Below are 16,027 nucleotides of genomic sequence, written 5' to 3'. Positions count from 1 at the left end.
TGCGAGCAAAAACCCATGTATAACAAACAATCTACTGAAAATGTAAAAATGGCGGTTTTAGCAGACTCTTACCGATCAATCAATTGATCAATGACAACTTTTAATTTCATTTCAGTTCAGCTGCAATTCATTTCTGTCTTTTTAATATCTTTAAAGTGTTTTGAAAATCAAAATATAGCAGAAGCTACACAACGGGCACTTATATTACAGAATTACAGAATTATTTGGCTTTTCCGCGGAATTGAAAAGAGGTAAATAGGATCATGCAGGTCTTATGCAGACTGGAACAAAGCTCAGTTGAAACCCAGGGATAAGGGACATGGATATAAATATTAAATATATTTGCTCTGCAGCGTGCCCAGAGAATTTTTCGCTAGATTTCCCGTGCCGCACATAACATGTCTGTAAGGTTCAGGGGGGGAAAAAAGCGAGTTGTGTTTGCTCTGGAGAGAACAGCCTTCAGAACGAATAAACTTGAAAAAAGGCAGACACCCTACAATACAGAGCGCTCCCCCAGAAACAGGAATTTCAGGAAAATTATGGGAAAAAAAATCATTTAAAAAAAAAAAAAAAAACGACTGATTAAAATAAAGGAAATCCTTATTTAAATCGGTAAAATGAAAATTGCAGCCAGCAAGAAAAAGGGATCTTTGAATAAAGCCTATTCAATAAATGAAACTGATATGTTGAGTAAATACAGTAGCAACCATACAAATATTACCAATTAAATTAAATCTTCCTGGTTGTTGGTGACACAAGTATGGAATAGAATGTAATACCTAATACATAGATCAAAATCAAAATCTTTGGGCTTTTTTCTTTTTAAACAGCATTCTACCTACAGTCTGTGCTATATCCCAGATCTAGCCGTAGGACAAACGCCAACTGTGCCGAAATGCCTGTGTGTATGTGTGTGTGTGTGTGCGTGCGTGTGTGTGTGTGTGTGTGTATGTGCGTGCGTGTGTGCGTGTGTGTGTGTGTGTGTGCGTGTGTGTGTGTGCGTGCGTGTGTGTGTATGTGCGTGCGTGTGTGTGTGTGAGTGTGTGTGTGTGAGCGTGCACGTGTGTGTTCTGTAACCTAATTCTCAAGTACCTCTTCACACTTCACACTTTTGCGATTTTAACTCGGTTAACTTTTCATGCTCAGTTCATTATTCCTATTTTTCATTTATAGTCTCAGTTAAGATTTGCACAATGTATGTGTTTTACTCTTACGGATAACTGACAGGAAATATTCATAACATGTCCGTAAAGGGAGAGTGGTGGCTCTGTACCTATGCTACAGCTCCTCTTGATGCTTTGGTGTTACACATATCGGGGCATACAGACCTTTTATGTCAGACCCGATAAGAGCGCACATCAAACATAACATGATAGAAAAATGAGGAAAATTATAATGATAGCGATTATGATAATCATTATTTTCATATTAGTTCTACTGTCCTTCCTGTCGAGCAGAGTGTGAAATACGGATTTTGAGGGGGGTGGGGGTGTTATTTGTGAGGGTGGCCCCGGGTCGCTGGCGATGCGACACCCACGGGGCCGAGCGTTCCCGCCGTTCGGAGAGCGGCGGTCCGCAGGCCGCAGGTGCGGAGCACGGAGCGGAGTACGCCATCGCCGCGGGCGGCGGCTCACCTGGCAGCGTTATTCTCTTCAGAAAGAAGTCCAGGCCTATCGTCTGCTTGTACTGCTTCCCGAAGGCCTCCTGAGCGAACCGCGTGGCCAGCGACGTCTGAAACAGAGAGAGGGAGAGAGAGAGAGAAAGGGGGAGAGAGAGAGGGGGAGAGGGAGAGAGTGAGAGAGAATTCAGTCTCCTTTACCGCCATGCTTATTTTCCCATGTGCAACAAGTCACAGTAAGTCACAGCAAATGTCCTTGCTTTGTTTTTGCCTTCCGACTGTTCAGAGAAATGTTTCAGAAACTCGGGTTAGGTTATACGGAACACATTTTGTTTTTGTGTGTCTGTCTAACACTGATCATTATATTATTGCACACAATGTACAGAATAATACAGCATGAAAACCCAAATTGAGAAAACAGGTGTTCAGATGCACAATAGAGCAGATAATTGCAGCAAATTTAAAGCTTCAACAGTGTCAAGATTTTTTTTATACTTAGAATTCAACAAAAATAAATGAATGACAGATTCTTAAATCCATGGGAATTCTCGCTTGGACTGCCAAGTTTAATTCCTTTTGATGGATGAGATGAACCCATAAGAGAGAAAAGGAGTGCAACAGCATGTCACGTTGCCAAATCTGGAACCGTACAACTGCATAAACAGTGCAGCTAACCGAAAGAGCGGGGACCTGCTCAGTGTCCTGCGGTCCCGGGTTCGATGGCTGGCTACATTCAGACAGACACCGGAGTTTCCCCGGAGCCAAAACTGACCTCTAACCACACACTCACAAAGTTAGCGATGACTAAATCTCCAAAGTAAGTAGGTACTAAGCAATAACTAAAACAATGTGCAAGCAGCCCAAAGTCCCTTCACAGGCCTCTACGGACGTAGGAGAACACACAGTCTCACACACAGTCTCACACACAAAACACGCCGTGGGAAAAATGGCTCGGCCTAACGGTGACAAACACAAAAGGAATGGGAATCGGTCCATGAAACCTCTGTTTTAGTAGCCCAAACAACTGTATACAAAGCTATAATAAGTAGCCAAGACAGAATCTACTTTCCACATGCATATGTTGGCATTGCAATACAATTTTCTTCGTTTTACAGAAGCCTGGCTTTGTGCATGCGTGTATGTTTTACACACATCCATTATTATTTTCATTCCAAAGTTTGAAAGTAACCTGGCCTATATATGCTGGCGTAGCGCATGGATTTTTATTTTTATTTTTTTCCCCTGTCAGAGGCAACAAAGACTCATTGGCAAGCAGTGATATGTTTGGATTGTGGGAAGGGGATGCTTACAATGCCTTTTTGGCCTTTCGGTGGAAAGAGAAAAGGGAAAAATACCCCGCTTTTCCCAGAGCGTCACGCGGCGACTCGGATATTTATAACGGGCGAGCCGTGGGGCCCGTGAGCTGCCAGCCGTCAGGAGGGTCGGAGACCCCCTCGCTGCGTCCTCAGGGGCCGGGACGCCGGGGTCCCCTGCAGGCGGTTGGCGCGGACAGCCCTCAGCGACGCCTCAGCCACAGAGAAGCTACGGCGGGCGAGCGAGCGAGCGAGCGCCCGGAGCCAGACGGTCCGATGAGGAAGGGCGCTCACGGGGATCGGGACGGAAGGCGAGCGTGATTTCTCGCGCAGGAAGAAAAAGGGGAAAAAAAAACTTGGACGAATGTGCGTGAAATACTGCGAAAGATAGACTTTTTCAAAAGGGCTGAAGTCGGCCGGGAATTATTTTGCAGATGTGCGTTCCGGTCGGCGCCCACGGCCTCCTTCACAGATGGACGGGGCTGCCTCGAGCACGGGATTAGAATCGTGACACGAGAGCCGCGAGTCTCAGTGGCTGCTCTCCAAGCAAATATGTATTAAAGACAGAATGTCAGTCAATCTACCTGTTGAAGCGTTTTTTTTTTTTGTTTGTTTTGTTTTTTTTTTCCCCCACAGGCAGGCAGGTAAGTCGTTTTAATTGCTGCAAACTGGCATCTGGCCACGGTCCAAGGGGCTCATATTGTCATGAAGAGATATCCTTCAGGGACTGAATTAATCAGGCGAGGCCCTGACGGCTTCTGTGTGCGTTCATTGAGAAAAACCGAGGCGTTTGGTTCGGCGTTCAAAGAACACACACGCGCATGAAAGCATCATCGCGCTGAAACCATTCATTTCCTTCTTAAGCCTAAATAACGTGGCTTTTTTTTCCTTCTTAAAAACAAAAAAGGGGGAAAAAAGAGATGAGCTTGAGGTCCCAAGGCACTTTTTAAAAAATCGCTGTCGTGCATTCATGCCTAATCTCTTCAATTTTGAAGACACACTCTGAAGGAAACTGCTTCCTGCCTTGCTTTCTGCCTACTGCCTGCTTTCTGCCTTGGTTGGCTAAATGCCTGTAATGGTTGTCAGGGCAACCATTGTACTTTGCTGTAAATATTACACATTACTAAATATATATACATATATATGTGTGTGTGTATATATATATATATATATATATATACATACACACACACATATATAAATACATATACATAAACACACACTTGCCACATTTGATGGCCTGCAAGATTGCTCTCGTGGTTGTTTATTCAACAGGGACCACGTACTTCAAGCTTTAAATCCAATGCACTATACGGAGATATAGCTAAACAGCTAATCTTCATCCCCAGTGTCTGGACTGGTGACCAAAAGTACATTAACATCTACATTATAACCCACAAAATATTTCCTAAAAATATAGCATGCTATATACAAAATCACTGGGTGGATATCATATTACAAACAGCTTGCAGTTATTATAAAACAAATTATTCACATTATGAGATTAAAATTACTGATTACATGTTTGATTGTTCTTTATCCATCTTTTTAAACGTAGTGGGAAAAGAATGACAATCTGGGAAGGTTTTAATATGCGAGGGGATGGATCATGCCGACATTTTCACAGCTTAGTCCTTCCAATTCAGCCAGCTGACGGACGAAGGCGGACAGAGAAACCAAACACTAGTATAGGTAGAGCAAATTACTCAGACCCATGAAAATTCAACACAGAATTCCCTTCCGGCTTAATTTAACACATCTTTTTTCGGTAATTGCTTAAGAAGTCAAATACAACCGAAGAGGTTGTGAAACCAATGGCGAAATCCGGCTTCTCCCACATTAATTCAGTATCAACTGAGGATCTTCTCCTGCATTGTTCTCCATACGGAAAAGAAAACAAACACGATGACAATACCCTTCTCACCCAAAGAAGGTGTCAAGCAATTGGAACAGGTGGTTTAATACCTCCAGCTAATTTCTGTTAACGGTATAACTGACAATGTCAAACTCAAGATTTAGGCTACGCCTAGAATACAGTCAAAATCAAGGGAAGGTACTCAAATCAATCTTCTTTTTTTTATGAAACCTTGGTTCCACAGCCTACTCTGAGCATAACTTTGTTTCAAGAAACTTAAAAAAACTGACATCGCGTTTTCATTTATCACAAATAAAATTTTAATGATTGAATATGAAATGAACAAAACAAAATGCAGCACCACTACTAATAATAATAAGAAGAAGTATAAGAAGAAAAACACAAAGCATCATGAAGCTAAAAAAACACCTGTAAAGATTAGGAGTTTACAAGATGACTTGGGCTCCTCAAAAACATGTCTTATTAAAGTAATCTGGATTGAGGTTGACCACATTTCTGGTGGCTAAAGTATAGCCCCTGCCATTTCCTCTGAAAGAATGCGTCATTACTGCAAGACCACAGCAATTACATCAAACTACACCTGCTGTATTATGCTGTATGATACTGCACGAAAAAAGCACATGTGAACACCGATGAACACTGCAATAGGTCATAATTTTTTTCTTTCTCACTCCTCAAATAAAACCGTCCAAAATTATGACTGTATATTTAAACAGAATGCCTCTATTAAATGAATGTTATGAGTCAATTTTGAAATGTTCAGTCCTGAATTATCTTAAACTATTATTATTATTATTGTTATTATTATTATTATTATTATTATTATTATTGTTATTATTATTATTATTATTATTATCATTATTATTATGGTTGTTCTTCATATTCTTCACAACATTAAGCTTTTTAGCCGCCAAATTAAAATATATTTATGCTGGAAATGAAGAGTAATTTATAAAACTGATCGTATGGATTCAATGCATTTTTGATAAACTAATTTGAGAAATTGTATTATGGGCCACTTCACATAACTTTATCCGCAACCAAAAGAAACAGAAGATGCATTTTTTCTCGAGATATAAACCAGAGCATGGTCTATCAGACACGGAATATGAAGGGGGTTCGGAAGAAAAGGGTTTTGTTTTTGTTTTTTTGATCAGACGCATTAAGACAGAACAATGAATAGCATCAAGTTATTGGCTACAATAACCCCAAAGCCCTTAAGAAAATCCATCCAACTGAATATGTAAACATTACGCAGCAGGTACAATCAAACGGGGTTATAAACCAGTTGTTTGCAACACAATTTAACAGTCATGTAATATTAATACAGGGAAGTACTTATATTACCGTAAATAATCCGTTGTATTTTCTGGTAATTGCGCTTTACATTTCGGTAAAGTAACAATGTTTCCAAGAAGGAAGATTTGTCAACTAACTAGTTAAGCCAGTTACAGATCCTAAATTACACAATGACTTTTTGATACTGCGCGTTACAGCTGTATTCATTTAATATATATTTTTAAAAACAATGCAATTAGTCAAAGTCAGTTATCAGCGTCATTGCCACGAACATAACCCTCATCTCCTAGATGGGATGGCAGTATTTAACTGCACCGAGCTGTGACTGTGGGCAGTTTGGATCCCCACGGCGCAAACGACTAGTGACCGTTTTCGTAAAATTTCTTCTTACTCACTGATTTGTTTACGTTTGTGTTTACATTCTGGACAGGCGTGACTGCAAGATAATCCATCGCTGTTACTGTCGCAGCACTTTCGACACAATCAACGCCGGAAGCGCTGTATTAAGAATGTATTCTTACCGTGAAGAATGCCTGACCCACCCGCAAGCGTAGAAATGCTTTACTACGGTGGCATAATTATATCGAGAGATGCCACCTTTTAAAAAGGGCCCAAAGCTGTCACTGCATTTAAATCAAACCTACCATATATATATTTTTTAAAAATAATAATTAAAATAAAAATTAAATTAAAAAAACACTCAATTACCCGCTAAATTTGTTTATAATGCCATCATTGCCAGGAGCATGTATAAATAATGCACCCCCTTTCAAAAATAAAATAAAATAAACCATAGGGTACACGTAAAATTTAAGAATAGGCTCACTAGTCTGACTTTGACAACTTCGGGAAAAAAATATTGGCCCACTTTTCAGTTAATAAAACTCAGAAATAACTTAAATCCAGTGAGCACAAGCGGCTTACGACTAGCCACTTAGTACTTAACGCCCACTTGTTGTACTAAAAGTTGCAGAGAAGTTGAGCCCAAGTGTACCTTCCTTAAGTGTATCATAGTTCAAAAATGAACCAAGTGTGCTTTCTTATTTTAAGAAAATATGCTAAAGTAGTGTGCTTATTAAACATTGTTGGGTCAACCTTGTCAAAGTTCCCTTCAGCCTAAAACTGGTTATTCAAGCTGTATCATATAGGCTAATATCATGAAACATCATTCCATCATAAAATGAAGGGGAGAATCCGTACATAAGAAAATGAGCCTCAGCCATGTTTTTGGGTTGATGAAGCGGACTGCACGGGCAAAGATGTTATTATTGAGAAATCATTGAAAATGTATGGAAATATGACAGTGCCTTATTCCTGAACTCCCCTTAGTGCCAGAAGAACATCAAACAACACAAAGAACATGTTCAAGTAATCTTCATCTATATATGCCTCTGTACATAGTTACCAGGATTTCACTGTCCACCCCTAAATCTTCAGGAACTGCTCAGGATGGACCTTGTGGAGAAACTGACGGCAACTTTCAAGAAGAAATATGTACATATGCTACGTGATCTACTAAAAAACAAAGTGGCCAGAGGCTTATCTACTAAGGTCTAAGCTTAGAATGTAGCAAAATACACTGGAAGTGTGGGGGTCCTATAAACAAATTCTCACTGACTGAGGATGGGGATTCAGGAATAAGACGCTGCTCCATCATCATGCATTTTCAATGATTTCTTAATTACAATATCTTTGCCTGTGCTGTCAGTTTAATTAACTCAAAAACATGGCTGAGGCTCACTTCAGTTTTCCATGTATTAGCCTAACTATTCTCTCTTGAATTTTATGATGGCACAACGCTGGGATGTGTTTCATAACATCATATGATGCTACTTGAATAACAAGTTTTAGACTGAAGAGAACTTTGACAAGGTTGACCCTACATTTGTATAAGCACACTATTATAGTACACTACACTACTACTTCAAAAAAAAAATTTTTGAAGGGTTATACACTTCAGGAAATATACTTAGGCTTATACTTGAAAGTTTTTGCAACTTTTGGTCCATTATACTCAAGAACAGAAACTCAACTAGTAGTAAGACACTAGGTTTTCACTGGATGTATAAGGTACTTTTGAGTTTTATTACATAAAAAGCGGGCCAATTTAGTCCCAAAGTTGTCAATGTAAAATTATAAAGGTCTATACTTAAACTTAACATGATGTAGCCATGTTTTCTTTTCTTTTTTAAGGGGGTGCAGCGCTGTAGTTTAAAACGCTTCACGCTGTGGTGGCATCATAAACAGCTTGAGAGGGTGATTAACGATTTGCTTTGATGCATGGTAGGTTTGATCTACACGCAGTGGTAATATAGGCTATAGCCTTTTATTCCCCAAAAGTGGTATTTCTCGATGTAATTGTGCCACCATGATAACACATTTCTTCGCTTGCGCGTCAGGCATTCTTCACGACAAAATCAAACTATAAGACAGCGCTCACGCCGTTGCTCGTGTCGACAGTGCTGCGAGGGGTAACAGATACATTTTCTTGCAGTCACATATATCCAGACGTGTAAACAGTCAGGGATTCACCACGGTAATACCACATTTTACGACGACGTTAGTCTAGCTAGTGGGTTAACGGCTAGCTATCTTAGCATAATAACATTCAGTACACTGAGGAATGACAACCCAAGATTACCCCAGGAAATTGTTTATGACAACGTTAGGTAAAGTTAATTTAGCTAGCCAGTCAATTGTTTTACCTAGGGCTAAAATTAGCTACGCACAGTTAATAACGGTTGCTGTGTTACCCAGCAAGAGCAAGCCATCACCTTTCCACTAGCTAGCTAGCTCAATAATGCTAATTGCGTAGACTAAGGTTGGTGCGGTATCTCAAGCCGATAACGTCGTGTTAACGAGTCAAAACATAAGGGAACAGTCAGCTAGGTTTCATTAAAGAAGCTAGCTAGCAAGCTAGTGTACAACCTATACCGACCAGAATTGCTTGACAGACTTGTCAGTGCTGTATTATAACGGCATTTATCATAACAATAAATCCATTTAAATGCGTGAAGCATCGCACGCGCAATGGCTACTCAAATCCACTGTTATACTTGTGCAATGTCACTGCATAAATACTGACACTGTCATATTTAGACTTTTTGTAAACTAACATTAGCTCGCAAGATTTGTTGACATTGCATACTTCTGCAACCTCCTGATGCTAGAACTTGCTAGATAGCTAGCTAAGCTAGATCCACCACAAATCTGAAAATCCCCTACCTTTCCCGAAGCTCCGTCTCCTAAAATAACAATTTTTAGCTGTCGGTCTTGACTTTCTTCCTCCGAATCCGACATTATGTTGATGAATAAATAATCTGTTTATAATTTAGTAACGGATATCGCAGTTGATACGGGCTAACGTTATCAAAGAGAGATTAGACGGGCTAGCGCTAAGCAACCAGACGCCATATTCACCCAGCGGCACCAGTTGGTATGTTCCGCTAGATTCACTTCGCGAATTATTTATGTGGTTTATGGATAATTTGGTAACTTTTATGTATCAGATATGCGATTGTTCTTAGCTGTATGTAAAACCTCAATAATATCTACACTTTATATATTAATATGTTATTTGTTAATTGTTTTCGATTGAGGAATACATGGATTGTTCCGTCCATGACGCGTCTTCGTCGCTAAGGCACCGAGTCGCAAGTTAGGATGGGAACCATAGTTATGGAGAAGGATAAGCATTTTCTGGTGTTGGGAGGATTCTACACTTGCAAATCCCAAGAATCAGAAATCGTTTCTTATAACCTGAGCACTCGCAAGCATGCGTAAACATTACTCTATGACATGTTCTTCCTTAAAAACATTTCGCAATTCGCAAGCTTGCTGCTATTTAACCGAATAATATTGTGGTTATTATAGTTTCCGAGTGTTAATTGTTAATTTTTTCACGGAGTATTAGTAATTTTATGAATAGATTCTGTTTTGCGGTTAATTTGTGTTTTTCATGTATTTAACCCGTGTGTTTTGGTTACTTATTAGCAAATGTCAGCTGAAGACATATTGGGATTTTAACTCACATGGTCTGGAGTTCATAATAGCCTAGGACTGGAATTTGCATGTGGAATCTGTTGGAGTTATCTTTCAACGTGAGGACCAAATAATTGCCCATGCCAGTAAAGTAGGCCGTCATGAGACTAAACAAACAGAATAAGTCGATCAGAAGCATAGCTAAAACATTGGGTATGTCAAAATAAACTGTTTGATACTTTGTTAGAAAGCAAGAATACACCTGAGTAATAGCAGACGATACTTTCAACTGTGAAGAAAAACACCTTTTCAACTGTCAAACAGATCGAAAACACTCTCCTGGATGTAGACATAGATGTGTCAGACTACCACAAAAAGAAGACTGTACACCAGCATTTCATCAGAGGGTTCACCACAAGATGCTTCCCCATACAGCTGGACAAAACCAAAATATACTGCTAAAGCAACCAAGGGCCAAAAGGTGAAATGTTCTTGACTGGCCAAGTTAATCACCCATCCTGAATCCAAATTAACATGAATTCCACTTGCTGAAGTCAAGATGATGACTTTATTTCAGATTGTGTTAATTTGTCCAATTATTTGCTCCTCTAAAATGGGGGGGACTATAACAAAAGGTCTGTAACTCTGACACAAATCACCCAGTGTGGTTGTAAATGTCTTGCAGACAGTCTGCACTTTAGCCTCATATTCATTGTTTCATTTCAAATTTAGTGTGCTGGAGTACAGAGAGAAAAAACAACACAAAATTATGCCACTGTCCAAATAATTCCACACATTGTATCTAGTTTATATAATTCTATTATTATTTAGTCACTAGTGATTATCCTGACAAATATACTATAGCACTTATTTTCCAAGACTCTCACTAATGGAAGCCAGCAATGTTGCCAGTATTTGCACCTGGGGTCTGAGGGATCCAGGTGGAACTTCCTGTCATGTCAAAATTGGCCCATCAATGTACAAAGCAAGGTAGTGAGCCAGAAAGCAATGTAAAAACAGTATGTTGAGGGCATCTGTGAGCGACAGACAAAATCTCAACTGGAAATGCAGAAGAAACTTAAGTAAGCACAATGCAGATCCCGCAGTTTTATCGATACAATTGTTGATGTCAAAAAAGAGTGAAAGTATCAGTAAGCCCACTTAATATTTTCTGAATACAGTACACATAAATTATCCAATGGCCAATGTCTCAAGTATACCTGCAAATATCTATTGTTCTTGTTGTGACTGTGGGTGTCACTGTTAACAGTTTAATCATTATTATCTAAATTTTGCCAAAACCTTAGTCATTACAATCATGCAGGACTAAGACATCAAAAGCAATGAAAATTTAGTGCACACATTGGATTTATAAAAATCTGTCTTCGTCAGGTTTTTCATAAAAATGTTACAAAAAAACAACAACAACAACTAATAATAACTAAGAATTATTCAGCATTATTTCCCACTATAGATAATTGCACGCATATTCCATTATTCTTTGACGTATGGTGGACAGGATTCAGGAGTTTTTGTCTGTCATTAAAAAAAAATGTTATCAGTTATTTTATCAAGATTATTGTACATACACCCACACACACACACACACACATATATATACATAAGCAGTACTGTGATAAAATGTATTTTCCCTATTCTTGATTAACTTTAATGCACTTATCACACTGAATGGTTTTAGATCTTTAGACAAAATGTAATATTAGACAAAGGGAAACCGAATTAAGACAATACACATTTTTTAAATTATCATTGTATTTATTTAATGAAAAAAACATCATCTAACATCCGTATCACCCATGCAAAAAGTAACTGTAATCATATTGAAGCTTACTATAAGAGTGAAGTAGTCACCACAAATTTTCTACCAGCATACCATATGCCACAATGAAAGAAAATTCCAGAAGAAATGAGAAAAAAATAATTGAAATACATTAGTATGGAAAAGGTTATAAAGCCACACTTAAGGCTCTGGGACTGGAACTCCACTGAACCACAGTGAGAACCATTATCTCCAAATGGAGAACGCTTTAAACAGTGGTGCATCTTCCCAGGAGCGGCCGGCAAAACATTTCTCCAAGGGTCAAAAATGGGATTCATGAGAGTGTAGCAAGGTGGAAACTACTGCTAACCAAGAGAAACATCAATGTTCATCTCACATTTGCAAAGCATCTGGATAATCCTCAAGCCTTTTGGAATAATGTTCTATGGACAGATGACTCAAAAGTGAAACTTATTGGACAACACAGGTCCCATTATGTCTGGTGTAAAGAAAATGCAGTATTTTACAGAAAGAACATCATATCAACAGTGGTGTTGTAATGGTGTGGGGATGCTTTGCTGCCTTGGGACCTGGACAAATTTTCATCATTGAAGGAACCATGAATTCTGATGTGTACCAGAATATTCTTAAGGAGAAATTCCAGTCATCTGTCTGTGAGCTGAAGTGTAGTCGAGTTATGCAGCCAGATAACGATCCAAAACACAAAAGTCCACACCTGAATGGCAGAAAAGGAACAAAATTGAAACTTTGGAGAGGCTTAGTCAAAGTTCTGATTCAAACCCAATAGAGATGCCATGGCAGGATCTGAAACAAGCAGTTCATGCTTGAAAATCTATCAATTTGTCTGAATTAAAACCGTTCTGCAAAGAAGAGTAGGCCAGAAATAGTTCTACAGCAATGTGAAAAACTGACCTGAAATTATAGGAAGCATTTGGTCGCAGTTATTGCTGCTGAAGTTGCTGCAACCAGTAACTGGAGGGGCAATTACTTTTTCTTGTGGGTGATATGGGTGTTTCATAACTTTTGTCATTAAATGAACAATAATTTTAAAAAATGTGGTTTGTGTTAACTCAGGTTCCCTTTGTCTGATATCACATCTGTATCTGAAAAGCAGAAATCATTCAGTGTGACAAATGTGCAATATTTGAGCAATTTCCTCAAATATTGCACATAGGGGAAGGGGGCAAAAATTTTCATGGCACTGCATATATATATATATATATATATATATATTGCATTTTTAATGGCTTTGCTTTGTTAGATAGATTACAAGTTTGGTGAAGTTCACTGGAATTATCAAAAAAATTGTTGAAAAAGATGAGTGAAGGCAGAAAGATTGCTTCTAGTCATTTTCTCGTTGAATAAAATAAAACTTCACTTTTATTTTAAATAGACCCCCACCCCACCCCGATCCCACCCCAACAGAGAGAGATGAAACAATGTGCTGCATGCCACAGTGTTTCAGATAGTGGAGGCCCAAGTAGCCCCAGCCAGTGATCAGGTAAGGCACAAACAGAAAGGCTGATTACACTGTCAAAGTATGTGATTTATTTATTTATGTATTTATTTATTTATATATGAAATCATTCTGAGAGAGCACTGCAGGCCATCGGACAGCTGGGGTTACTTTATGAAACATGCAAAAATTAATTTATGGCAAAATATACTGGGCATTACTCACGAATGGCAAATTAAATGCTGTGAAAGGAAACTACCTCACATTTGGTTTGAGAAAGTAAAATAGGAAGTATGGGATGGCAAGAACAGGAGGTGTTATGATTTTGCTGAGTGAGTGAGCCAGCAGAGCATTCCTCGCCATTACCCCACACAGGGAGAGGTACTATAAGCTTCAGTCTAGAGGGCATATTTTTGGTTCCAAGAGGTCTTGGGAAAAGCAAGAGTTTACACAAGCATAACTGACCTTTATGACTGAGATGGAATAGAAAATAAGTTCTTCTTCGTCTTCTTCTTCTTGTCCTTTTCAGTTTTGGGGAGTGTTAAAGGGCAATAATGGGAAACCAAAGCTTGACTAAATGAAATGGTTAAGGGAAAGCACTTTGTGAAAAGACTGTTTACGAAATCTTTCAAAATCCTGCACATTAAGAGGGGGAAGCACCTCCAGATAAGATCACTTATAGATGTGCAGTCGCACTCTGTGTTGTTTTGTAAGAGGATGTGATAAACAAGAGGAGCCAAGCTGTGTTTCCAATCAAGGTGTCACTTGTACTAAACTACGTGTGTGGCTGAATACTTAAATTTGATTAGACACTGTCAAAAAAAAAGTATAATTAAAAAAATCATTTACACTTTCCATGATAAAATTCATTTATTCAATTTAATTGTGGACAGTGGTTCCTCTTGATTTGCTTGCTTTGTACATGATATATTTCTGTTATATTTATGTTGTTTGCATGTTTTCAGCTTAAATTTAATTTAATAATTGAGTTGAATAAATATGATTATTTTTTCTTCTTTTTGCTGTGTAGATAGGTGGTTCGTGCCGAGGTTCACATATTTCGTTAAAAAATAAAAATAAGCCTAAAATTTTGAATTCAAAAATCAAAACTCTCTTTGTGAATGCTGCATGTAAAACATTTAACTAAGCCTTCGCCAATTTCTATCAAATTGTGTGAAATATCTTCACTTTAAACATTAAAGAAAAGGGCAATAGCAAAAAAGCCTTTTGCTTCTGCTCTGTGATGAAATCATCCGTGCATCATCCATCCCGGCCACATGCAGCTGGTGGGCAGTGTCCCCAAAGCGAATCAACACGGGTTTGTCCTTCATGAAAGAGGTAATGTGTGTCGGTCTGAAAAGCCACCTCAGCTCTATGAGAGTGTTTGTGTTGGCATAGTTTAACAACGAAGGAAGTCCACCCTGTGTGTCACATTTAAGCCCGAATAAGCACTGTCTGTCAGATGGACACCCTGCCCGTTCAGTAGTGTGTGGCCTCTTCACTCTTCTAGTTATGACACATATACTGCCTTTAACTGCACAATCACCCAACATCACGTCCAAGGACAGAAATCGCTTTTATTTCAGAACACATTTGTAAATCTACTGGTGTGGTCGTAAAGCAGCATTTAAGTGACCAAAGTTTTATCTTTCCAAGTGTATGCATTTGCGACTGCAATGCATTTGTAGTCACAGATAATCAGGGTTCCCAGTCTGGGGGATCTACCCATATACTAATGTGTATTCCCCTGCCTGCACACAATATTGGTTAGAAATAGCACGTCAGCGTTACGCAGCCTACTTAACGTGCGAATCTTCAAATTTACGCTGATGTAGCCTACAACAAGAAAGCGTCACCTTTTAAAGATGCCGTTGTGTGTAGTTAAACAATTCATTTCACAGGCATCTTGGAGCGCAGATAGGCTAAATAAAAGTTTTAATGAAGGTTTAAATGGTTTCTTTATGTGCAGTTTAATTATTTAGGCCATTAAGTAAGCCCAAAAGAGAGGAAACGTTACATTTGAAATGAAGCTCTTGGCATGACAAGATTGGCCTACATTATTTGTCTTTGTGTCAACCTATCTATTTCTAACAGCTGTGACACATTATAGACGTGATAGCTTCTTAAGTAGCATATTTATTGCGGAAAAAACACAATGGATGTAATTTGTAAGAAAATATAAAAATAAAATTATTTTCGAAAGGACATCCTAGCCTTTAGCCCAACTGTTCCTGTTGTACCAAAATGGTATAGCCTACTAGCTTTTCGTGTTTATTATTATCGAATCTCTTCAGTGGAAATTTTCCTATTTAACATATTTCTGAAGCTAAAATGCGGACAGGCCTTCGTACGAGTAAGTTTTTGACTGTAATCTACGTAGACCTATTCGATGCCCCAATAAGTTTCAGGGCCACACGAAAAGCTGCAAAGTGCACCGGCAAATAAAATTAAGTAAAATGTAAACTATGTCGTCCAATCTTGAAATACCTGTTTGTATTTAACGATACTTTCTCAGCTTCGTTTGACATGACCTACACGTGTTTTGCTACTGTGGACAAAGCAATTCACTATTGGAACTATAAAATCATGTCCTTTCCATTCGGAGGATTATTTATTTATTTATTTATTTATTTATTTATTTAGATGCAGCTAACTTACTGGCATTAAAATGTAATCATAATTG

General features: G+C 38.6%; 1 protein-coding gene across 2 annotated transcripts in view; it reads right to left on the bottom strand.

Moving 5' to 3' along the window:
* The window catches only part of rab28 (RAB28, member RAS oncogene family), a 37,378-nt gene extending 27,844 nt beyond the window's left edge, over positions 1-9,534 (bottom strand). For both annotated transcript variants that reach the window (XM_035424768.1, XM_035424769.1), the window contains exons 1-2: positions 9,332-9,534; positions 1,635-1,731 (exon numbers count right to left, since the gene is read on the bottom strand). In XM_035424768.1, the coding sequence (XP_035280659.1) occupies positions 1,635-1,731; positions 9,332-9,406 (172 nt within the window). In that variant the 5' untranslated portion in view covers positions 9,407-9,534. The remainder of the gene's footprint in view (positions 1-1,634; positions 1,732-9,331) is intronic.
* Positions 9,535-16,027: the final 6,493 nt, after the last annotated feature.

The sequence above is a fragment of the Anguilla anguilla genome, chromosome 7, assembly GCF_013347855.1.
Source record: "Anguilla anguilla isolate fAngAng1 chromosome 7, fAngAng1.pri, whole genome shotgun sequence".
In the NCBI taxonomy this organism is placed as follows: Eukaryota; Metazoa; Chordata; class Actinopteri; order Anguilliformes; family Anguillidae; genus Anguilla; species Anguilla anguilla.
The sequence above is the reverse complement of the archived record's forward strand: the minus strand, read 5'-3'. Positions and strand labels throughout refer to the sequence as shown.